The sequence below is a fragment of the Psilocybe cubensis genome, chromosome 9, assembly GCF_017499595.1.
Source record: "Psilocybe cubensis strain MGC-MH-2018 chromosome 9, whole genome shotgun sequence".
In the NCBI taxonomy this organism is placed as follows: Eukaryota; Fungi; Basidiomycota; class Agaricomycetes; order Agaricales; family Agrocybaceae; genus Psilocybe; species Psilocybe cubensis.
Window position 1 is genome coordinate 892,051 of NC_063007.1, and position 23,240 is coordinate 915,290.

General features: G+C 45.6%; 5 protein-coding genes and 1 non-coding gene across 6 annotated transcripts; 2 read left to right on the plus strand and 4 right to left on the minus strand.

Moving 5' to 3' along the window:
- Positions 1–14: 14 nt before the first annotated feature.
- On the minus strand, positions 15–3,366 carry JR316_0009722 (uncharacterized protein; the record flags this gene model as incomplete). The annotated part of the gene is made up of 6 exons (XM_047895410.1): positions 15–1,034; positions 1,087–1,302; positions 1,428–1,671; positions 1,701–1,959; positions 2,009–2,751; positions 2,798–3,366. 6 exons carry the CDS (start codon positions 3,364–3,366, stop codon positions 15–17), a joined length of 3,051 nt encoding a protein of 1,016 aa, XP_047745129.1.
- Positions 3,367–10,369: 7,003 nt separating this feature from the next.
- Positions 10,370–11,982, minus strand: JR316_0009723 (uncharacterized protein; the record flags this gene model as incomplete). Its single annotated transcript, XM_047895411.1, has 2 exons — positions 10,370–11,641; positions 11,695–11,982. The coding sequence occupies 2 exons, from the start codon at positions 11,980–11,982 to the stop codon at positions 10,370–10,372; spliced, it is 1,560 nt and encodes a 519-aa protein (XP_047745130.1).
- An 879-nt stretch (positions 11,983–12,861) lies between these two features.
- On the plus strand, positions 12,862–14,794 carry JR316_0009724 (uncharacterized protein; the record flags this gene model as incomplete). Its single annotated transcript, XM_047895412.1, has 5 exons — positions 12,862–13,176; positions 13,231–13,526; positions 13,572–13,697; positions 13,791–14,086; positions 14,136–14,794. 5 exons carry the CDS (start codon positions 12,862–12,864, stop codon positions 14,792–14,794), a joined length of 1,692 nt encoding a protein of 563 aa, XP_047745131.1.
- Positions 14,795–15,388: 594 nt separating this feature from the next.
- On the minus strand, positions 15,389–17,957 carry JR316_0009725 (uncharacterized protein; the record flags this gene model as incomplete). Its single annotated transcript, XM_047895413.1, has 2 exons — positions 15,389–17,767; positions 17,826–17,957. The coding sequence occupies 2 exons, from the start codon at positions 17,955–17,957 to the stop codon at positions 15,389–15,391; spliced, it is 2,511 nt and encodes an 836-aa protein (XP_047745132.1).
- Positions 17,958–18,442: 485 nt separating this feature from the next.
- Positions 18,443–19,621, plus strand: JR316_0009726 (uncharacterized protein; the record flags this gene model as incomplete). Its single annotated transcript, XM_047895414.1, has 3 exons — positions 18,443–19,113; positions 19,246–19,351; positions 19,400–19,621. The coding sequence occupies 3 exons, from the start codon at positions 18,443–18,445 to the stop codon at positions 19,619–19,621; spliced, it is 999 nt and encodes a 332-aa protein (XP_047745133.1).
- Positions 19,622–23,120: 3,499 nt separating this feature from the next.
- JR316_0009727 lies at positions 23,121–23,201 on the minus strand. The gene has a single exon. It is a non-coding gene; the product is annotated as a tRNA-Arg (tRNA).
- Positions 23,202–23,240: the final 39 nt, after the last annotated feature.

The window sequence follows — 23,240 nt, forward strand, 5'->3', positions numbered from 1 at the left end:
CAAGAGGTGGGCAACTAAGATTCCTCATCCCAGGGTGTTTCCGACACGTCCTCGCTAAGCTCTTCCGAGTTACCGGAAGCATCTGACTCCTCCGTCGTATCACCGGCGGAAGACTCCTCATCCGCCTCCTCTTCAAAGTCCTGTGCGAGATGCTCTAAAAACGTAGCTGGTGTAGAGGATTCAGTGGTATCGGACGTACTATCAATATCATCCTCTTCTCCCGGGAAAACAGGTCTTGACCTTGCGTTAAAAAGGAAGGCATTGCTGGTGTGTGCATTTGACGGAGGGCTGACGGAACCGGGCGTAGGCAGAGTATCTGTTGGGAGATGAATATTTGCAGTGTTGGAGGGTGGCGAATGATACCAGAGTGGATGAAAAGGTAGTTCCTTGACGGCAATAAAAGAATAAAAAATGTCGTTGATGTAAAATGAAGCGACTTTGAGCTTTGAGACCTCGAAGGACCGGGCTTGAGCCGTTATAGCGCCCCAACTGTCAGGAGAAGGGTGAACGGGATGCTGAAATTTGTATTTGGCTGAAAGCCCCTTGCCGTTAGAGAACGGGAGCTCCTTAGAGTCAATCCACATCTTCTCCAATACAGAATATCTGCCCAAGGCGGCCGAAGAAGTAGTCACTGCTTTATGGGCATTCTTCATTTTGTCCGCCACATTCCGGCGCAGGTGAGCCAACTCCCTCATTACGCCCGTTAGGATAGGCTGACCGCAGCGGGGACAGTAGGGCGGTCTGTGGTCAGAAATTGCAATTGGGGATGTTTCATCCCGCGTGTTTGCAACACGGGTCGGCGGATTGGGTTTCCCCGTGGGCGGTGAAAACGCGGAGCCGTGCTTTCCCGTCAACGCGGATCCGTGCTTCCCCGAGGTGGGGACGGATGTCCGTTCAGCCGCCTTTCCCTTGCCCTTGGGATTGTTTTCCTGATTTCTTGGAGGCCCAGAGGTAGATGAACTTGCGCCCTCCTTAGCTTCTTTCCTCTGATTATTTAGCCGGAGTACCTCTTGTTGGTATTCAGGCAGAACCACCTGGTGGGAAGGACGCAAATCAGATATAATCCACAGCAATAAAAAAACATACCTTGTTCCAAAATTCTCTTGCTTGCGATTCAACGGTAACAAAGGCAACTTGCCACTCATCGCCTTCAGCAAATCCGTCCCTCCACCAATATCCCCAGCTCTTGGTCTGATTTAAAATTTCATCATCTTCCCATGCTGACCAGCTTTGATTTAGAGATTCAAATAAAACAGCTCGATGGTGGGGAGTTCGGTTCAAAATGGCATGTACGCTCTGATTCTGATATAAAAAATGGAATATCAACTTGGAATCCATTGACATAGCAGTATCCGAGTACTCTCAGCAGTATAGCCTGACGACCAGTTCTCAATACAAGATATAATCGTTCAAAATTACTGTCTTACCACCTCCAGGTCGAGCAAATACATCCATTTTTGGCGACGCACGGAGGAAACAGAGTCTCCGTTTGCAATGAACAAACGGTATCCGGCACGGATCCGTGCACCACAAATATGGACATGAACTTTGGCCAGAGCACGTCGCTCATCATAGGTAAGGAGATGATGTTCGTCCTCGACAGGAGGTTTAAAAAGCCGCGGTAAGTGCATGAATTCAACGAGATGGGATACAACAAGAATGTTCAAAGAACTGGTTAATCTGTAATTATAAATCTCCACACGGACGGATACTCCGGGTTAATTTGACGGAAGACCTTATCCGCGGCCCGCCCCAGATCATTCCACATGGCAATCTGCTTTTGAGCATTTGCCCTGTGACCAACTAACCTGTCAGGAACAAAATCATGCCGTGCACGCCATGTCTTTGCCATATACACATAAAATCTGACAGTCCATTCCATTTCCTTTTTTGTCAAGGCCAGCTCTTCTTGCCATCTATTCCTCTGAGCTCGCGCGCGGAGCCAGTTTAGCCTGAAGACTAAGAAGCCCTTGAGAAAAAAATTAGAAATACAAATAGCAGTACTCACACTCATTAACGTATAATTGATTATCATTGTCCAGGCCCTGACGGGATCTCCAAATCCAACTTAGACGGTCCGAGCTTCCTCCGCGAATGTTCGGATCCGACACGGCATTACTATGCTTGCAATCATGGACTTGCAGAATGGGATATTGTTTCCGAATATTATCCTTGTCTCGCACGCCAGCAGATAAATAGATCATCTTCTGACGGTTTGTGTTGTAGAGTCGCCGGTGCAATTTCCAGGAAGCATTCAAAAGCTTGACGCCATCCCAAGCACGAGTCCCCATATAGACGGAGTCGGCGGTCCGAACCTGATATTTATACTGCCAAGAAAGCTGGATCAAGGCTGACCGGACCGCTTCCAGACAGTCTTCTGCGTGGCCATGTCTTATTTGAAGTTCAAGTTTGCGAAGCCCTTTTAAAATGAGGTTTGTTCCCGCGTCAAGGCCGTCAAAGAAATCTTGTTTGACGGCGGAGGGAAACGGAAGCGGCTGTCGTTCCGGATCCGCGCGGGTAATGTTGACATTTCCAAGATCAGGATCGTCGTTGTCACTGACTTCATAGTCAAGTATGGGAGCGATGTCCCCTTGAATATCCTCCAAGACATCTTCGCCCATGAAGGTCATAGCGGATCGACAGAAGGCTTCAACGCGGGTCCGCATGGAGCAACGTTTATTGACCAAGTCAAGTTTCTGCGCGGTGGAAGGATGCTTTCCGAGCTTTCTGACATGGTCCCTGAGCTCCAATCTAAAAGCATGTTAAATTCTGTAGGATGCAATTGAAATAATCGTACTGCGCTTGCTCCAGTTTTAAGCCGGATGATATCCATGCTGCCTTTCCAGTAGCACCATTAGATGTAAGTTCCATATTTGAAAGATGCAATTCAATTTCTTGGCGTCCAGCAGCCGTTTTCACTTTGCTTGCCATTACCTTGCCAACAGCGTCGGCCACACCTTGTTCTCGGTCCGCTTCTGCTTTTGAAATTTCATCTTCCCAAGTGTTGATGAGCCCGGAATCTTGTTGATCCGTGATACCCCTATAAAATCGGTCTGTGATTCCGGACTGTTCCCGTGCCCGTTTGAACTTTGCAGCAATTGTTGCAGCCATATTAATGGTCTTCTTCCAGTTGGAATCCCCCATGTGGTCGTCCAAAACCTCTGCTCGATGGGCAGTGGTAGCGGAACGTGTACTCCGGGATGTGTCATTTAACACGGACCACAACGGCTCCAGGATTTCTCCGTCAATGATTCCCACACCCGGGACATAGGTGGATGCGTAGTTGTAAAGACATTCCGTCTTGTGCCCGTGGACGTGAAATAAACCAATTGCAAAAATCATTTTAACAGAAGGTGGCCAATGCATTTTTGTGGACTCTGAGAGACGCCTTGCCAAGTTAACGCAATATTGACAGTTTATATCGTAGATTTCCAAATGTTTTGTGATTCCCTGTGTGTTGGTAGTTTCCCTGGCCTGAGTCAAAGACCAATCCATGTGCATCTGCTTTTCGCCTTTGTCAAAATCGACAACGCTGGATGGACAGAAGCATCCGTGCCTAGCGCAAGCGTGTGCCCCAATTCTGTCAGGGTTTCTCCAGTTTCCCCTCTTTATCTTCACAGAATTATCTTATCCTTTCATTATCTTATCAATTATCTGATTAGATAGTTTATTTCTTTCATCACAGCCTTTTTGCTCCACTTCTTTCTAGTAAATTCTATATGATTCCTAGTCTTACTCATCCTTTTTCTATATGATGTCACTTTTATTCTTTAACCTTCCTTTATGATGTAATGTAGGGAATATTCTAGAATAGCTGTAGAGTATAAATACTGGACTTGTAGGTAGCTGTAGCTTCAGCTTCAATCTCTTAGGATATCCACTATCATTGGTGTGATCTCTTAGAATCATTGAGTCTCTCCCACTCTCTTATTCTCTCTTTGCTCTCTTACTCTCCCTCTGCTCTCTCTCTCTCTCCCTTGCTTGATCTTTGTTGGTGGCCTTGTCACACTGATTATAGTGTTGCCCTGACAGAAGATTGAAGCTCTCTCAAGACAACTCCACCATCTCTCTTTTAACACCAAACTCTTCAACCTCTTCAACCTCTTCAACATCATCACCTCAACCTTCTTCCCCCACTTCCAACCCACCAACCTCTTCATCAACCTCTTCACCAATCTTCTTACCAACCTCTACATCTCCACCAATCTTCAACATCCTCCTCAAGACCTTTCCTCAAGACCTTTGGCTCATCATCTTTCCTACTCTCTGTTGTGTGCTGTGTGTGAACTTAGTAGATAGGGATACCAACTGTTGGGGCAGACACAGTCCTACTAGTGTTCTGTTTTTGGTGGTCTAGGAAATATCCAGTAACCCTGTGATCCTAGGTTTAGAGCCCTGAGTGGTGTGACAACTGGGTATCCAGTAGATAGATATTTTTTAGAATACTTAGTATAGTTTCAAGGGCACTTTTAGTAGATAGCTTCTCCCACACACACATCAGAGAGCCTACCTACCCCTACCCATGGACATGGACCCCTCCCAATTGCCTCCCACCACTCCTTCTGTGGAAGAGCTCATGCATCAGGTCCAGCTCCTTACCCAAGAGTTGAATTTTCTTAGACAGCAGCAGCAGTCATCACCCACTCCACCACACCCTCAGCAACCAGTCAGTCAGTCACCATCATCACCACCACCACCACCACCTGCTGCTCTAGATATTCACTCTTTCCCTACCCCTCATGTTGCCCCTTCCTGTTCACACTCTGTCATTAAAGTCTCACCTCCAGATCCATTTGATGGTTCTATGGAGAAGGCAGAAAACTTCCTCAGTCAGCTCAAATTATATTTCTATGGGAAAGGGATTACAGATGACTTTCAGAAAGTTATTTGTGCTCTATCTCATATGAAAGGAGGTACTGCTGGGAAGTGGGCATATGAGAAGACTAAAGTAATAGACAATGCTCAGTCCCAAGAAGGTCTTTGGGCTGACTTTGTTTATGAATTTAGGGAAGTGTTTGCAGATCCAGACCCCTCCAACACAGCTAAACATAAAATGCACATGCTCAAGCAAGGCAGACAGACTGCTGATGAGTATGTTGCTAGCTTCAGGGCTCTGATCTCAGATACTGGGTATAATGATGCTGCTTTGGTAGACCAATTCAAGGCTGGGCTCAATGAAAATCTCAGGAATGCAGTCTACTATGTTCCTGACATGCCCAAAACCTTGGATGGATGGATTAAATGGAGTACTAGGCTAGATAGGCAGTGGAGACAGAGTGAGGCCTTTACCAAGTCTCTTTCCTCCTCCTCATCTTCTCCCTTTCTTAAAGCCCCAACTCCCAAGGCTGTTCCTAAGCCTACTCCAAATCCTCCAGTCTTTTCCAACAGCAGCTCAAGGACCTTTGGTGCTCAGGCAAAGCAACCAGATGTAGTTCCCATGGAGGTTGACTCTGGATGGAAGTTAGTTAGGCCAATTGTTTGCTTCAAGTGCAGAAAGCCTGGTCATAAGGCTGTAAACTGCAGGTCATCAGTTAACATCAATGCTATGACCCATGAAGAACTGGCTGACTACTTTGGGAAATTAATCTTAGAAGGCAAGGAGCAGAAAGATGAGGAAAAGAAAAATTTTTAGAAGCACCATTGGTGAAAGACATGTCCCAATGGAATAGATTTAATGTACTAGAAAATGAAATTGACAGACTTGATCCTCAGTCTTCAGATTCTGGTGCAGAAATCATGTCTTCTTCTTCCTCTCTTTCTACCTTCCCTGAAAAGATCTACATCCTCAACCATAATCCTAAAACCTCTACCCATTTGTCTGTCATCTTAAAGACAATGGACACAGAGAAAAGGTTATCTGTTAATGCTTTGCTTGATTCTGGAGCTACTGGCCTCTTTCTGCATTCTGGTTTTGTGAAGTATCATAATCTCAACACAAGGAAACTTCCTAGAGCCATTCCAGTCTATAATGTTGATGGTACTCTCAACAAGAGTGGCTCTATCCATGAGGAAGTAGACTTAATTATGGTACACAAGAACCATACAGAAAGGGCCACCTTTGCTGTTTGTGACTTGGGAGACAAATCTGCTATCATTGGACATACTTGGCTTTGGCACCATAATCCAGATGTTGATTGGAAGACAGGGGATGTTCAGTTTATTAGATGTCCCTCTGACTGCCAAATGGAAGCCAAAAGAGCTAGAAGAAAGAGGCAGAGAATAGCTGCAGTCAAAAGGAGGAAACTCCCTCAATTTGATGAAGAAGAAGATGATTCTATTGAAGATTCTTCTGATTCTGAGATTGAGCCTGAGGACAGAATTTTCATCTCATACCTTCATCCTCAGAAGCAGTCTATTAATGCTACTTCTACTATGTCTCAAAGATTAGCAGAAGAGTCTCATCAGCAAGCTGATTCTCCTAAGAAAACCTTTGAAGAAACTGTCCCTAAGCACTATCACCAGTTTAAAGGTGTTTTTTCAAAGGAATCTTTTGATAGGCTACCAGACAGGAAGCCTTGGGATCATGCTATCGAGCTGAAACCTGGTTCTGAACCTTATAGATCCAAGATTTATCCTCTCTCTCCCAATGAACAAAAGGAACTTGATGCCTTTTTAGAGGAAAATCTGAAGTCTGGCAGGATTAGACCCTCCAAGTCACCTATGGCCTCTCCTGTATTCTTTGTCAAGAAGAAGGATGGATCTCTTAGGCTTGTCCAGGACTATAGGAAACTGAATGAAATGACCATCAAGAACTCCTACCCCCTTCCATTGATTTCTGACATTATCACCAAACTCAGCAAAGCCAAATACTTCACCAAACTTGATGTTAGGTGGGGATTTAACAATGTCAGAATCAAAAAGGGAGATGAATGGAAAGCAGCCTTTAGAACCAATAGAGGGCTGTTTGAACCATTGGTCATGTTCTTTGGTTTAACCAATAGTCCTGCTACCTTCCAAACTATGATGAATGATATCTTTATTGAGCTCATTGATGGAAATGTTGTCATTGTCTACATGGATGACATTTTAATTTTCACTGAGACTCTTGATCATCATAGAGAGGTAGTCAAGCAAGTTCTGCAAATCCTAGAACAGAACAAACTCTACCTTAAAGCAGAGAAATGTGAATTTGAAAAGGAAAAGATTGAATATCTTGGACTAATCATTTCACAAGGCAGGATTGAGATGGATCCTGTCAAGGTAGAGGGAGTTTCTAAATGGCCTGAACCTGAAAATGTCAAGGATGTCCAATCATTCTTGGGATTTGTTAATTTTTATAGAAGGTTTATAGAGGATTTTGCAGACATTGCTAAGCCCCTTCATGAATTGACAAAGAAAGGAACAGTCTGGAGATGGAGTCTTAGACAGCAGGAAGCCTTTGACCAGTTAAAGAAGAAAGTCACTTCTTCACCTGTCTTGATTTTCCCTGATGATAACAAGCCATATAAAGTTGAAGCAGACAGTTCAGATTATGCTACTGGGGCTGTTTTATCTCAGGAAGGATCAGATGGAAAATGGCATCCTGTAGCCTTTATGTCTAAGAGTCTATCTGAAGTAGAAAGGAATTATGAGATCCATGACAAAGAGATGCTGGCTATTATCAGAGCACTAGATGAATGGAGACATTATCTTGAAGGAACCCAACATTCCTTTGAGATTTGGACAGACCACAAAAACTTAGAGTACTTTATGGTTGCCCAAAAGCTCAGCAGAAGGCAAGCCAGATGGTCACTCTTCCTGTCCAGATTTGATTTTACTCTTCATCATAGGCCTGGTAAAAGATCTCTTAAGCCAGATGCTTTGTCTAGGAGACCAGATCATAAAAAGGGAGAGAATGATAATCAAAATGTAGTTCTCCTCAAACCTTCCTACTTTAAAATCCAGGCTCTCAAGCAGGGTCATGCTACCATTACTGGTGCAGAAAATGATCTTCTTAAGAAGATTAGAGAAGCTAAGGAGATGGATGAAAAGGTGGTCAAGGCAGTTCAGGAGCTCAAGAAATCTTCTACCAAGAAGATTGAAGGACAGGAATGGTCAGAAGAACAAGGCCTTATTCTCTACAGGGGGAAGGTGTATGTTCCCAAGGACAAAGATCTTAGAAGAAAGATTGTGGAACTGCACCATGATGCCTTCATTGCTGGACATCCAGGGAAATGGAAGACAATTGAGCTAGTCTCTAGGAATTATTGGTGGCCAGGAATGTCACATTTTATTGCAGCCTATACCAGAGGTTGTGATAGATGCAACAGAACCAAAACCTTTCCAGCCAAACCTCTTGGCCTTTTAATTCCTACTGAGATTTCCTCTGATGTCTGGCAATGCATCTCTGTGGACTTTATTATGGGGTTACCAGAATGTCAAGGGTATAATGCCATTATGGTGGTTGTGGATAGACTTAGTAAAATGATCCACATTATCCCTACTACAGATGAAGTCACTTCTGAAGGGACAGCCAGACTATACAGAGATTATGTCTGGAAACACCATGGCTTACCCATTAAAATTCTGTGTGATAGAGGTCCACAGTTTGTCTCAAGGTTTATGAAAGAACTCAACTCAATACTTGGTATCCAGACAGCCTCATCTACAGCCTACCATCCCCAAACTGATGGTCAGACTGAAAGAGTTAACCAAGAAATTGAGCAGTATCTTAGACTCTTTATAAACCATAGACAAGATGATTGGGTTGAATGGTTAGCTTTAGCTGAATTCTCTTATAACAATAGAGTTCAGGCTTCAACCAGGCAGACACCATTCATGCTTAATAATGGCAGACATCCCAGAATGGGCACTGAACCCCTTAGAGATAGTAAAATGGACACTGTGGATACCTTTGTGAAAAATTTGGAAGAAGCCAGGAAAGAAGCAGAGTCTGCACTTAGAAAAGCTGCTGATGATATGGCTAAATTCTATAATAGACACAGAGGTACTCCAACTCAGTACAAAGTTGGGGATTTGGTATGGTTGGATGGCAAGGACCTTAAAACTGATAGGCCCTCCAAGAAATTGGATGATAAAAGATATGGGCCTTACAAAATTACCAAAGTTATTAGCCCTAATGCCTATGAGCTTAAGCTGCCATCTACCATGAAAATCCATCCAGTGTTCAATGTGGTTAAACTTCTACCTTATCACCCAGATATTGTAGGAAGAAAGCCTCCTTCTAGACCACCACCTGTCATTCAAGGAGAAAATCCTGAGTGGGAAGTTGAATTTATCAAGGACAGCAGACTTTTTAGAAACAAACTTCAATATTTGGTCAAGTGGAAGAACTATCCTAATGAAGAATGCACTTGGGAGCCTGCAGAGCATTTGAAAAATGCTTCTAAGGCTATCAAGGACTTCCATGCCAAACATCCTTCAGCACCTAGAAGGATTTCTGCTGTGACCTTTGATAGACTTTCTTTCACTCCTATTATTAACTTTACTGAACCTCCTCCTCTTCTTAAACCCTCTAAACTAACCCATCCATGTGCACATTGTGGAAAATGTGCCTTAGAGAGGGGGTGATGTCAGGGTTTCTCCAGTTTCCCCTCTTTATCTTCACAGAATTATCTTATCCTTTCATTATCTTATCAATTATCTGATTAGATAGTTTATTTCTTTCATCACAGCCTTTTTGCTCCACTTCTTTCTAGTAAATTCTATATGATTCCTAGTCTTACTCATCCTTTTTCTATATGATGTCACTTTTATTCTTTAACCTTCCTTTATGATGTAATGTAGGGAATATTCTAGAATAGCTGTAGAGTATAAATACTGGACTTGTAGGTAGCTGTAGCTTCAGCTTCAATCTCTTAGGATATCCACTATCATTGGTGTGATCTCTTAGAATCATTGAGTCTCTCCCACTCTCTTATTCTCTCTTTGCTCTCTTACTCTCCCTCTGCTCTCTCTCTCTCTCCCTTGCTTGATCTTTGTTGGTGGCCTTGTCACACTGATTATAGTGTTGCCCTGACAAATTCCACATACTCTCTTACCCGGGCTGACTCTGTTTTCAGCTTTCTGGGCGTGGTAGTTATGACATGTTTGTTCCTGATATTTTTTTACACGGAGGATAAGCCATCCGCCGTGGAAGATTTTTTTGACACGGAAGGGAAGCATCCGCCGTGGAAGATTGTGACACGGAACGTAAGCATCCGCCGTGAAAGATAAATCATGGTAGATAACGCACCCGTTTATAACGTGGAGCAAGAGAAATTGCTTCCTTGATGTGCTCCTTGTATGGGCCCGGAGCAGTCATGTATCCTTCTCCAACGCTCAACCAAACATCGTCTCCCTCGTTTTTCTGATTGAGGTGATCTGCTTTGAAATTACCATCTGCAACATAACTACGTATGTACAGATTGCTATTTGCTGTTAATTGCAGTCACCCTTGAAGAATAACTAAAACTTGCCTGTCAGCATCATCAATCCAGGTATCAGGTAGGTTTATTCCAGGCTGTGGACAGGCGGGGCAGAATAAGGCCAACTTCCCTCTCCTATCTTCAACTTTGGGATGATCCTCGGTCCGCGTCATTTGTGGTGCAGGCGGACCATCTAATCCACCGTGTCCCAGAGACGGGTCCGTTGACATTCCGACTTCTTGAGACGGACTATCAGATCCGCCGTCAATTGGATCAGATACATTAATACCCATCCTCTCTGGTGATGAATCATGGCAATGATGATAGTAAGGGACCACCGCTTCTCTTGTATGCCCTTCTCCGTATTGTCGTCTCAGGACAAGGTCCCTGTATTCTCTACTAAGCCTTCTCAATTCACGATAGCGGTTCAGCACCTTTTTTGGAAACGCTGGCGAAGTCAGTCTTCGCAACTTTTGGTAATACTGATAAGCCGACGTTTTGCACTCGAGGTTGTCCATCCGAAAGTCCTCAAGGACCTCAACTGTGAACACAGTTTGAACGTTTTCAAAGCTGGCTGCAAATAATCCCATCTCCAGATACTGTAAATCAATAGACGGAAGGCGGACGGACCGGCATGTGCATGTTCGCACGGGCAGATAATGGACTCCGGAGGTGTGCACAATTGCCTTGAAAGGAATTCCATTGTTGTCTGCTGCCTTTGGACGAGGTTGGTCCAGATAGGTTGTATCGACTTCCTCGAATAGATCATCGTCTTCATCGTCTCCATCGTCCAGCTCAACCAAATGGGGTACCTCCGGGTCCGCCAGAAGCTGAGCCGTAAAGGATTCTTGGTCATTGCTCGCAGGAAGCGGATCCAGGTCCAATCCGTGTTCATCCTCAAAGATGGGCGAATTGTTTCCGCCGTGCCCATGACTCCCGGATGAATTGTTTCCGCCGTCGCATCCTAGATGGCTCGGATCCGTGGGATAAGGACACCGCTTCCCATTATGACCCAAATACAACTTGACACCCACTTCCCACAGAGCTCCCGGACGGAAATATAGACCCGTCCACTTCTCAACGCGGTGGAAAGGTGTAAATTGATGGTTTCTTCGCAGGCATTCAGAACACAAAATTCTAGAGCCAAAGCATTGGCAACATCTCCACACTCCAGACATTCCTTGACATTGCTGACACCGTCCATTCAGATCCGGATCCGGGGCTTCTCCTCCAATCATTGTTCCAAGATACACCTCTCGTTTCGGGAGCCATTCCCTCAGGTAATCATTTTGAGACTGGATAGGTAAAGTCATCCTGATCATTCTACTGAAAACATGTTAAAACATACCTTTCCTCCCGTTCTGTCGTCATCTAGCTGTCTCAGGTTATCAAGTACCTGCTGATCAGTTAGATCTCCCGGATAATGAGGTATTTCTTCTTCCAGAATGTTGTGTTCATGGTTTTGGAAAGAGTAAGTCGTTGTTTGAGGGAGGTTTGTTGATGATGATTCTGCAGGAAGTTTGTGGATCCTCGGCCGCCCTCTCTTTCGTTTCTTGGCCCCACTAGACCAGGAGGCCTCCCGAACATTGGGAAACTCCTCATCCGATCCCCTATCAGGTACTTTCTTGAAGCCCATGGATGTTGGAAACAAAGAGTCTGACAGCCTGTGAGCGCAGATCTAAATGTAGTATAACATGTTTATTTCTGTAGATAAATTTCCCTCAATTATGCCGTTTTAAAGAGGAGAAAAATAGCTTTCATATGACTTATCTTGCAGCATATTTGGATGAGTGAGTGAAATGTTATGAACAAAACTTAATCCAGAGATGCACAAAATGGACGTGATCCCATCATAAATGTACAATATGATGCAGAACGATCCTTTCAGAACCACACTTTGGAGTGTTTTTGAAATATCTTTTCACTGGCTGGCCCCTCATTCCTCCGGCGTATATCATATGAAAGATATTTTTAATAGCTACCGAATGACATTTTTTGTAGAATGTGAATCCTCGTATTTAAGGAGATATTCTCAATATACTAGAAAATGTGTCAAAATGAGCTCACTGGGATCATTATATTTTTTGAAAAAAATTATGCATTTGAATACCTCTCATGGTCTCTGAGATGACTGCCGTTTTGGGTTTCACAAGTTTTGGGTGAGAAGACGTGAATTTGAATTTTGTGTTTCTGTATCTTTACAGCCATCTAACAAGAATTTAAAACCTTGTAAAATTATCTTTATATAAAGCGCTAAATGTTTACAAAATTTCATGTTTATTGATTGAGTGCAGAGGGAACTATTGCAAAATCATGAGGTCAATGTATGTGACAGCGACCAGCATGCTTTGATCATCGTGGCCGACGATGAAGCGGGATTACCTGATTGGGAAAAATATGACATCACATCATTCATTTAGTATGATCGGAAGCTTATTTTATCTCCGTATGACGTGAGATTTGACTAGATCACACAGATACTCATCGATAAGCTACTTGTTACATCGCTGCAATTATGCCCACCAATGCATCCCCCGACGCGGATCCGCTTCCTTCCACCGCAAATGCCACAACCCACAACGGACCCAGAAGCGGACAGACGGCGGAGGGTGACTTTCCGCCGGAAGAATCAAATATATGGACCACAAAGGAAATGCGCGTGTTGAAAAAGCATGTACAGCCCTACAAAGATACATCAAAGTCATCCAAAGCAGACTACATACAGAACACTGTCATACCTGAGCTGCAAGCTACATGGGATCACAGATACTCTAGACGTGCTAGGAAGGAAGATAAGCAACTACACAAAGAATGGAAGGTGAAGAAGCATGTGAGCTCGTTGTTTCTTTGAAAATTTTGTTACACACATAAACCATCACAATAGCGAATTTTTAATTGGTTTAGAAACCATGCGTCAAATCGAATTGGTGTAAAATTGGAAGGATTGAACTCCCGTATAACCTTTCAGACGGTATTCCGTGAGGAGAAGTCGGCAGAGATTGACTCCGAGGTTGCGCTTCTATCAGGGAATGCTGCTCGTGGAAGTAAAGATTGGATGAAGTTTTATCAACAAGGACGTAAGCAGGTTGAGGCCAGATTGACTCAGGAGGAGCGGGACAGGTTCATGGAGATCCTTGAGGAATGGAATAAGAAAGGTGTTTCAAAATCAATGAAGGCAAAGTGAGTCGGTGGAACTTGTTTCCGCCGTCAATCTGACATCTGCAGGACTGCTGCCAGGCAAGGCAGAAAAATACTTCGACAAATGGAGAAACTTAAGTGGCAGAGAATGGGTATGAGGTCCATTACCTTTGAGGGGCATTATGATATTGAGGGTAAAATCGAATACTCAATGTAAGTGTTAAACACGGCATGAACAAGTTCCGCCGTGAATGCTTACGGCAGAATAATTTGGCCCGTATTAATGTTGACTGATGGGCATTGAAGGACCCAGACAAGCGATCTAGCACTCGACAATGTCAGAATTCCTTCCTTTGGGCAACTCTTTCCATCCGAGTTGGCCGCTTTTCGCAGAGCGTTTGTTCAATACCTCGTCCACATTTCAGAAATAGAGAAGGGTGTGGCCAATCCAGCACTGCCAGATGCATCGTTTCATGAAAAATCCCTCAAGTTTAGCAGCAATGGATTTCCAATAGTACCTAGTCCTATCTATGGCTCAACTGGGAGAGAAGTTGCTTATGCGCAAAAGTCAATTATTAGAATTTACATGAACAAGGTTTATGGTGTGTAATTTGTCTATGTCCTCAACAAACTTGCTAACTATGTATACAGCTTTAGCCAAGGATAGGCCTGGTTCAAGTGTTCCTTGGGATGCTCTTGAAAGGCGTTCTGCAGAAATGATTGATCCAGAGTATTGGCCAAGTTCAATCCCTGTGACGGATCCGAGCCGGCTCCGCCTGGAGTCAACTTCTGCAATTCTCAAGCTATGGAGGGACCGTCAAGCGCAAGGAGACATCCCCTTTAAATTCTCAAAGGTTTTTGGAAATGGCTATGACATTATGGAACCTCTCTATCCGTCCAACTTGTTTGACGGCCTAGAAGCCCACCCGATACCTCCACCTCCTGCAGCCATAACCAAACGTCGGCTGAGGCAAAAAGCTATACGACTTCAAACCCAATCTTCAAGCGACTCTGAATCATCCAATCTGTCAGAGTTTGATAATGGACGGGGCAGTCCGGCATCCGCGATGCCACGCACTACTGCCAGATTTGAAGTCACGCCAGAGACGGATGAGACTCCTACCGACGCACCTTCAAGATCTAGCGAGCCACCCTCTCTACCAAGTAGATCCAGCCCAACAATTGTCAATCCATCATCCAGCCCAACTCCAGAGGTTGAGGAGGCGCCTCCCAAGCCAGCTAGAAAGATTATGCCAAGAAAAAGAACAAAGCCATATGTCGGAACGGCGGAAATGGGACGGACCCGATGAAGAGAGTTCTGTACCCCCCCCAGTTAAGCCAAAACCAACTAGAAGGATTAAACCTAGGAAAAGAACAAAGCCCTACTCAGATCCACTTGACACAGTGGAAGAAGATGGAGTCCAAACAGGAACAACCCACGACACGGATAATACACGGGCTGGCAGGGACGTGACTTGTGATGCCTTTGTGGAGACAGTAACAAGTCCAGATACGGATGAAACACGGGCCCGCAGGAATGTGACTTCGGATGCCTTAGCACTTCAGGAAGCAAGTCTGCTTGTTGTAGCAGGTAAAAGACAAAGAAAAAAAACTTTGAAAGCCTAGCTGTTGAAGTAGATTCATGATACCTATTGAATGTGATGCTTTTTATTCTTATCTTGATGTTTCTCAAACATGTTTTCACACAAAATCAAAACAGAAAGCGGGGTTCATTAAAAATCATCAAGTGCTACTTTTTGGGAGAGGTATAAAACAGATGAGCACATGAGAGTAAAAACTATATACAGTCCAAATGATGAAAAAATTGTATAGGGATGTGAGCAATGTAATATATGACAGGCAAAAAAGGAGACCAAAAAAAAGTTACAAAGAATTGAAATACACTACTTTTTTTGGGCCTTGGATTTTTTGGGCGAGCGCGATGCTTCAGCCAGAGTCGTTTCCGCCTTTCGCTTTCGTCCAGCCCTTGTCTTTGTGGCTATGTTCGACGCGGGCAGCGTGGACGCCACGATCTCAACATCCTCCTCCTCCACAATTTCAACCTCGTCGCTGTCCGAGGGATCAGACAACTCCGATGAGTGTCCATTCCCGGATGGCCCAGCCTTGGAGGATGGCTTAGCCTTTGACAATGGCTTAGCCTTTGAGGATGGGCCGGCCTTTGACGATGGCGCGGCCTTTGACGATGGTGCACCCTTTGACAACGGTGCGGCCTTTGACGTCGAACTTCGAGGACGTGGAGCTGGGAGAGGGGGTGGTGGAGACAGGGAAAGGATGGGCGGTACCGGTGGGAGCGAGGGTCGGCCAGCTGGGGGGGGCAAAGGCGCTTCCGGAGTCGAACCGGGCAAGAATAGCGCTGTTGGTGGCGCAGACACGGCAGGGAGGACGGGTGCGGGTGGAGGTGGGGGAGGGGAAGGGAGGACAGGTGCTGGCGGTGGTGGAGGAGGGGAAGGGAGAATGGGTGCTGCTGGAGGTGGAGGTGGGGAAGGGAGGGGTGCTGGCGGTGGTGGTGCGCTTGGGGATTGTGGCACAGAGGTGGGTTCACGGGTCCGCGACGGACCCGATTCTTGTTCGACCTCCGTCTTGGAGGGTCCTGCTGCCTGTTTGGGGGCGGGATTCCTTTGTTCATCCTGCTCCAGCAAATCGTCGACCACATCTCGGACGTGGTTGATCCTCTTGGTGATGTCGTTGAACATCGTGACAGAAAGCGAGGTGCTTCCTGCCACTTGTTCTTTGGCCATGGTCCATTCGGCCTTCACCTCTTGGATGCCGTCCTCGATGCTCTTCATCCTGTTCTCCACCGCCAAGTTCGTCTCGGCAAACGTCGCAATCCGTGCATTAATCGCCGTCATGGACGCGGATAACCCGTCCAGCCGTTCCATGATTCTGCCTTGGCGCTCAAAGAGCTGCACAAGCAGTTCTCCCACATCCTCGGGGAACGACCCTTCCCCGGCCTTCCCCTTCGCCGGAACATCTTCTCCCTCCTCCAACTTCAACGCCTCCCCATAGCTTCCCAGTGGCGTCGTCAAAAATTGACCCGCGAAGGTGTTGCGCCCCGGGTAGAAGCTGCAGTGGATCTTGCGAGACTTGCAAGACTCGCAAGATTGGTGCTTCACGGGGACGAGAGGCTCAGTGCCTGTCTCCCCCTTGACATAGCATGGCACCTTGAATTTGATGCATGCCGTGCACCTTTCCACCATGTCCACCATCCCCTCTGGCACCTGGCGCACTTTCTGGGATCTCGACCGCGCCTTCCTGATGGGGGGGACATCGTCCTCGGTGTCCTTCTTTACGGAACGCGTGCGCATCTTCCGGGTGGGGGTGGCAGTGGGGGTGGTAGGCGGTGCCCCTTTGTTATCGCCTTCGTCGTCCTCGTCGACGTCCGCGTCCGCGTCTTCGTCCGTGTGGCTTCCTATGATCGCCTTGCTCCTGAATTTCCCCTGCTTGGACTTCGCCAATCTTTCCAGCTTCTCCCTGTACGCTGGGTGACCGGGCATGTTGGAGGCGGTAATGTGGGGAATGATTTCCCCCTTCTTTGTCCGTGGGCCCCTGTAATCCGCTGGAGCCAACTGAATGGACTCCACGGGGTCCGCCGCTTTCCGTTTGCCCTTGTCTTTGTGGGCGTCTGTCACGGGTCCGTCTTCCACCGGGGGTTCGACTGCCTTGCCCTTGCCCTTCTCGGCCCGTCTCTTCTCCGTCTCCTCCTTGTTCCTCTCCTCGTCTGTCTCCTGCTCCTGCTCCTGCTCCTGCTCCCTCTTCCTCCTCTCCTCCGCCTTCTGCCTCTCCTGCTCCCTGGTCCTCCTCTCCTGCTCCCTCTTCCTCCTCTCATCCTTTCTCCTCTCCTCCACCTTCTGCTTCTCTTCCTCCCTCTTCCTCCTCTCCTCCTCCTTCTGCCTCTCTTCCTCCTCCTCCCTCTGCCTCTCCTCTTCCTCCTCCCTCTTCTTCTTCTCCTCCCTCTTCCTCCTCACCTCCCTCTTCCTCCTCTCCTCCACCCTCTGCCTCTCCTCCTCCTCTTGCTCCTCCTTCTCCCTCCTCTTCTCTTGCTCCTCCTCCTCCCTCCTCTTCCTCTGTGCCTCCTGGCCTTCCTGGTAGGCCTTGAAGTTGGCGACTTGATGTTTGAGCATCGCCCAGTCGACCTCAAACCTGTAGATGTTCTCGCCGTCCTTGCCCTGGATGACTTTGTACGAGTAGACAACGGGGCTCGCAACATAGTCAATGAGCCGGAAGCGGGCGGCGTCCCTGACATGCTCCTGACACAATGGAACCTATTGGAATTTTTTTTTTTGTTGAGCAAGTCATGATCTTATAAAATTGAGAACTTACCAAGTCCCTGTAAAGCTGCTCCAACTCAGCGTTGAACGCGCTTTCACCGTTGCGGTAGCACTCGGTAAACTTTTTTTCCCAGTCAGCGAGGCGTTGGGCGAAGGTGGCGGTGGTGGAAGATGAAGCGGCCATTGAAAAAAGCGTGTTTTTATGGGGGAAGACACGTTAAATGGGTGAGGCACGGTAGAACGTGAGGGTGGTGATCGTGGTTGGAGTTAGTCTAAAAAAAGTCTAAAAAAAAGCGGTCCCGCAAAACAAAACCATACACAAACATGTACAATCTGAGTCATGTGATTTCTTCACCAGATCCAGTTTGTGCAAAAGTTGCTAAGTTCGATACACGGGTGAATCTATTTCCGTGTCATGGAGAATCCTCGGATAGTATTGTATTCTGTGAGATATATAAACAAGCCCACCCAGTTGCACTTTCTGGACTGTATGTCCTCCTACAACTTTATTCCCACCTCTAGCAAAAATTCCCCCATTGACTACACCAGTCTCAACAATCTTACCAGGCTTCTTGAAAAACTGAAGGAACCTCCTCCCGTAAAACCTATAAAATGTAAGACTAATGGCATTAATTCAAGTAAATTTTAATTGATTTCTGAGCATCAGCAATGTCTTCAAATATTAGCAACTCTAAGGAAAGCAAACGCACAGCAAGGACGGATGACCTGGCTCCGCCGCCAATGCCAGTCATTCCAGATAACCTGGCTCCACCCCCTATGCCTGTTATTCCAGATAACCTGGCTCCTCCCCCTATGCCAGTCATTTCATCTAACCTGGCTCCGCCCCCTATGCCAGTCATCCGGAAAGACCTGGCTCCGCCGCCAATGCCAGTAATTCCAGCTAACCTGGCTCCACCCCCTATGCCTGTCATTCCAGCTAACCTGGCTCCGCCGCCAATGCCAGTAATTCCAGCTAACCTGGCTCCACCCCCTATGCCTGTCATTCCAGCTAACCTGGCTCCACCCCCTATGCCAGTCATTCCAGCTAACCTGGCTCCACCCCCTATGCCAGTCATCCGGAACGACACGGCTCCGCCGCCAATGCCTGTCATCCGGAACGACACGGCTCCGCCGCCAATGCCTGTCATCCGGAACGACACGGCTCCGCCGCCAATGCCAATCATTCCAGATAACCTAGCTCCTCCCCCTATGCCTGTCATTCCACCTACCCTGGCTCCTCCCCCTATGCCTGTTATTCCAGATACCCTGGATCCTCCACCTATGCCTGTCATCCGGGATGATGTGGCTCCGCCGTTGATGGCAGCACATGTTTCATACACGTCTGTCGTCGACAAAATCATTATGGACTCTCGTCCAGCTATTTCCTCTGAGAGGAAGCAAGGTCGCTATTCTCCACCCCCTGAAGCATGCCACCTGCTCCTTCAAAACCCTTATTTTTGAACCTACGGCAGGTTTGATCCCATGGGCGGCTACCCCGGTTCGCCTCCCACCCAGTCTGACATTGAGTTCGAGGATGTGACAGATCAGACGGCATATTTTAACCCTCCTTTTCTATATGTATGCACTCAGATATTACCAAGCACTAGATACTGACAACTATTTTAGAATTATACCGAGCAGCAGCTACGGGCAACATACGACCAAATAATCGACAGTTCCGTTGGCGACAATAGTTATGACAGCAAGGTCACAACGTTTAAGAACCTCCGCCTGCATCAGCTGCAGTCAGAAATTCTGACTTATAATGCGCTGGAGGAAATTGACGCTGGGCTGGCAGGGATTGAATCGAGTTTGGAAAAGCATTTGTATACCGGTAGAGATGAATAAATTATTTTTGGAGCCCTTGTGCTCATTGATTCGCAATACCTCTCAAATATCCCTCCCTCTCTGGGAAGATACGGGTCAAATGGGTCCATCTGACAGCACAACACGGGTCAAGCGGATCCGTCTGCTTGCAATACACGGGATGCAAATGGACCCGTCCGGCTCATTCCCGGCCCGTGTTTCTTCCGTGTAGGTAGACGCGCGGATCCCGCAGGCCACCCGGCGGCTCCATTTAGCGCTAAATGGCACGTCATGTACGCTATGATTTGCCAGGCTAAATCACACGTACATCACGCTAATCTCCTAATTAGGTAGCGGAAGTAAATCCACCGTGTCTCACGTAATATCCTTATTATTAAATCTTAGGTAATGTACGTTATAAATAAACTGTCTTATGTGGAGTTTTTGTGTAGGCATTGCAAAAAGTAAGTGACTTAATCAATCATAAAATTTGTCGCATTACTCAGCTCTGCATAAAAATTAGATCAGTAATGGTTCCACGGACTGTGGATAAAGAAAAGAGTTTCGACAATGAGCATCCAAAGCCAGCACTCGGAAATTTAGCAACTCACCTTAAAAAACATTCTAACCTTGACCTAACTGTACCACCTGTCGCTCCTAATGGTTCCGGCGAGCTTCGGGGAATTTCCGCAGCCTCAGCAAAAGTTATGGAGGACTATCTCAAGGACGGCGAGATTAATCCGGCTCTGGCACAAACACAGAAAGGTTTTTTTAGCGTGTTCGCAGCATGGATTCTAGAGGAGGACTTACCCTTTACAACTGGTGAAACATCTGGCATTGGTTACCTTTTCAAATACATCGAGAGCCGATACATGCTACCATCAGACACAATTGTTCGCAACTATCTTGCAAAGATTTTTTGTGAGATGAATAGAGTTGTAAAAGGCGAGTTAGAGGTACGTACATTATACTCAATACCCAATATGTGGACTAACATATTGTATTCTGTAGAGCGTCAAATCAAAAATTGCAGTCTCAACGGATACCTGGACTACAAAATCAATGATTTTTACATTTGCGGGAACCATTGCCACCTGGGTATTGGATGACTGGGAGCTGGTAGAACGGGTAATCGACTTTCATACAATTGTTGACAAGGAACATGAAGGTGAGTATGCTGCCAAAGGGATGGCAAAAGCTTTGTCGGACATGGGTGTTTTAGAAAAGATGAGCCAGTTTTTATTGTGCGATGCTTACTAGATCACGATTACTTATCTAATTTAATACCTCTTAGCAGTAACCTGCGATAATGCGGCAACCAACGATGTTCTTCTGCAAACACTATCTCGTCTTCTAATCAACAAGTTTGACATACAATTTATTCCTGAAAATGCGCAGATTTGCTGCCTTGCACACGTCATCAATCTTGTAGTGCAAAAAATTCTTGCCACTCTTGGTGAGGCCGAACATCCTGAAAATAATGACTATTACAAAACAATGAAAGATCTGCCGGTACACTACAATGCCGACAACGATACAGCTGTTCAGGAAATGGAGCGCGAAGCTGGTGAAGGGGAAAATGGAGATGAATGCACCGCCTTTATGGTGTCTGCTGAAGACAAGGAAGATCATATACTTTTGGCCGGCTCTATGCCAGCCCTCAGCCCTCTTTTGAAGGTAGATTCTTGCATGCTGGCTGGAGCTTTCTACTTAATTGATTCAATTTTATTTTAGCTTCGCACAACCGTATCAAAGATTTTATCATCTCCTTAACGGCGTGCACAGTTTTGTAAAATTGCATCAACAATGTATAGGGACAAGGTAAAACCATCTTCTAAAATTGATACCCCTTCATTAACTACAGCAGAACCGGCACCCAAAGTATTGATTGCCCATTTGCTACCTATCCGGGATGTTCGAACACGGTGGAACTATACACACGCAATGATAAAGCGGGCTCTAATGCTTAGAAATATTTGATTTTCTTCACGTTTTGCATCTGATAAGATTGTACTGACTTTGAATTTACTATAGGCAATTAACGGATGGGCATCGCTACATGGGTTTAGTAGCCTTGTGCTTGACCGAGAAAGCTGGTCTTATCTCGAGAAGCTTGAAACTATTCTGGAACCCTTTGCTCAGGTTACACTCCAAATGTCGCATTCCAACACTCCAACATTACCCTGGGTCCTTCCAATGTATGATTTCATGGATAAACATCTCTCAAAAGCTGCGAGCGACATGAACTTGCTTCCATCACTTCAAGAAGCAGCGGCCGCAGGACTTCAAAAGCTATACAAGTATCATGGGAAAGCTCAAAATTGTCATTACAACATTATTGCCACGAGTACGTTCTTAAACTATTTTGCTATTGCCACAAATGTGTCTAATCATAACTAGTGCTACATCCATTTCTTGGAATCAGATTTTTTCGTCTAGTTGATGCTTCTGGTGACCGAGCTGCTAAAGCTCAGACCATTTTCAAGCATGCATTTGATCGTTACAAGGCTACATTTGAAAATTCTCCGAAGTCAGCAGTGCCACTTACTCGACAAAGCTCAGCCTCCTCAAGTTTTCTTGATGAAATTGCCTTCTTCAAAGATGATGCAGTAAATGAAGAGGCAATTTCTCCCACCACAGACGAACGCGAGCATTTTCTTCAAGCTCGACAAATATTTAGTTGTGGAGAACCAAACAAACCTTTATTATGGTGGAAAGTAAGCAATTTTGTCACTTATTAATTGTTTGGAATACTTTACTAACCATTGAGAATTGATAATTCTGCAGAACTACGGGCACAACTTCCCGGTCATTAGTAGAATAGCCAAAGACTTTCTGGCTATTCCAGGAACAAGTGTCTCGGTGGAGAGACTTTTTTCAAAGTCACGTCATCTGTGTGCTGACCTCCGGTCCTCTTTGAAAGCTCAAACTATCACTGAGTCTTTGCTCTCAAAGATGTGGATTAGAGCTGGTATTTTTGACCGTGTCTTGCGACAACTTGCGTAGTCTACTGTCCTTTATTTGCTATAAAAATATATTCTCGACACCAATTCAGATGCCGCGTGACTGGCTGTGACATTCTGTACCGTTTACAAACATTTGTAAACGGTTTGTAAACAGTTTCCTACCCTTTCCGTTTATTTTATAATATTTTTTAAATGGAAACTAAATGGTTGGAGCCTTATACTCAACAAAATATTCTAGTTTGCTTCACGTCAAGTACATCTTGATAAAACTATATGTTAATGCAATGATAATGGAATTGAACATCAGCTACTGAAAATGACTCTGCCAGACTCTGCCCAGAGGATGCAAAAGTAGTATGTACAAAAAATGGATAAAAAGTAACCAACAATGAGAATTGAACCACAACCAGAGCCCCAAAGGAGAGGGAAAAGTGTGTATGTATTCAATAGAATATTTTAGTTCGCTTCACATCAAGTGCATCTTGATAAAATTATAGTGATTAATCACCACCTACTAATAGTAAAAATGAGTCTACCCAGTGCGGAAGGGAGGTGCAAAAAATCGTATAAGATGTAACCAACGGTGGGACTCGAACCCACAGCCTCTGCCTACAGAAATTTAGGAAAGCAACGCACTACCATTGTGCTACGTTGGCTTGTGATAACATCTAAAATATTTGCATCTAAATCATAAT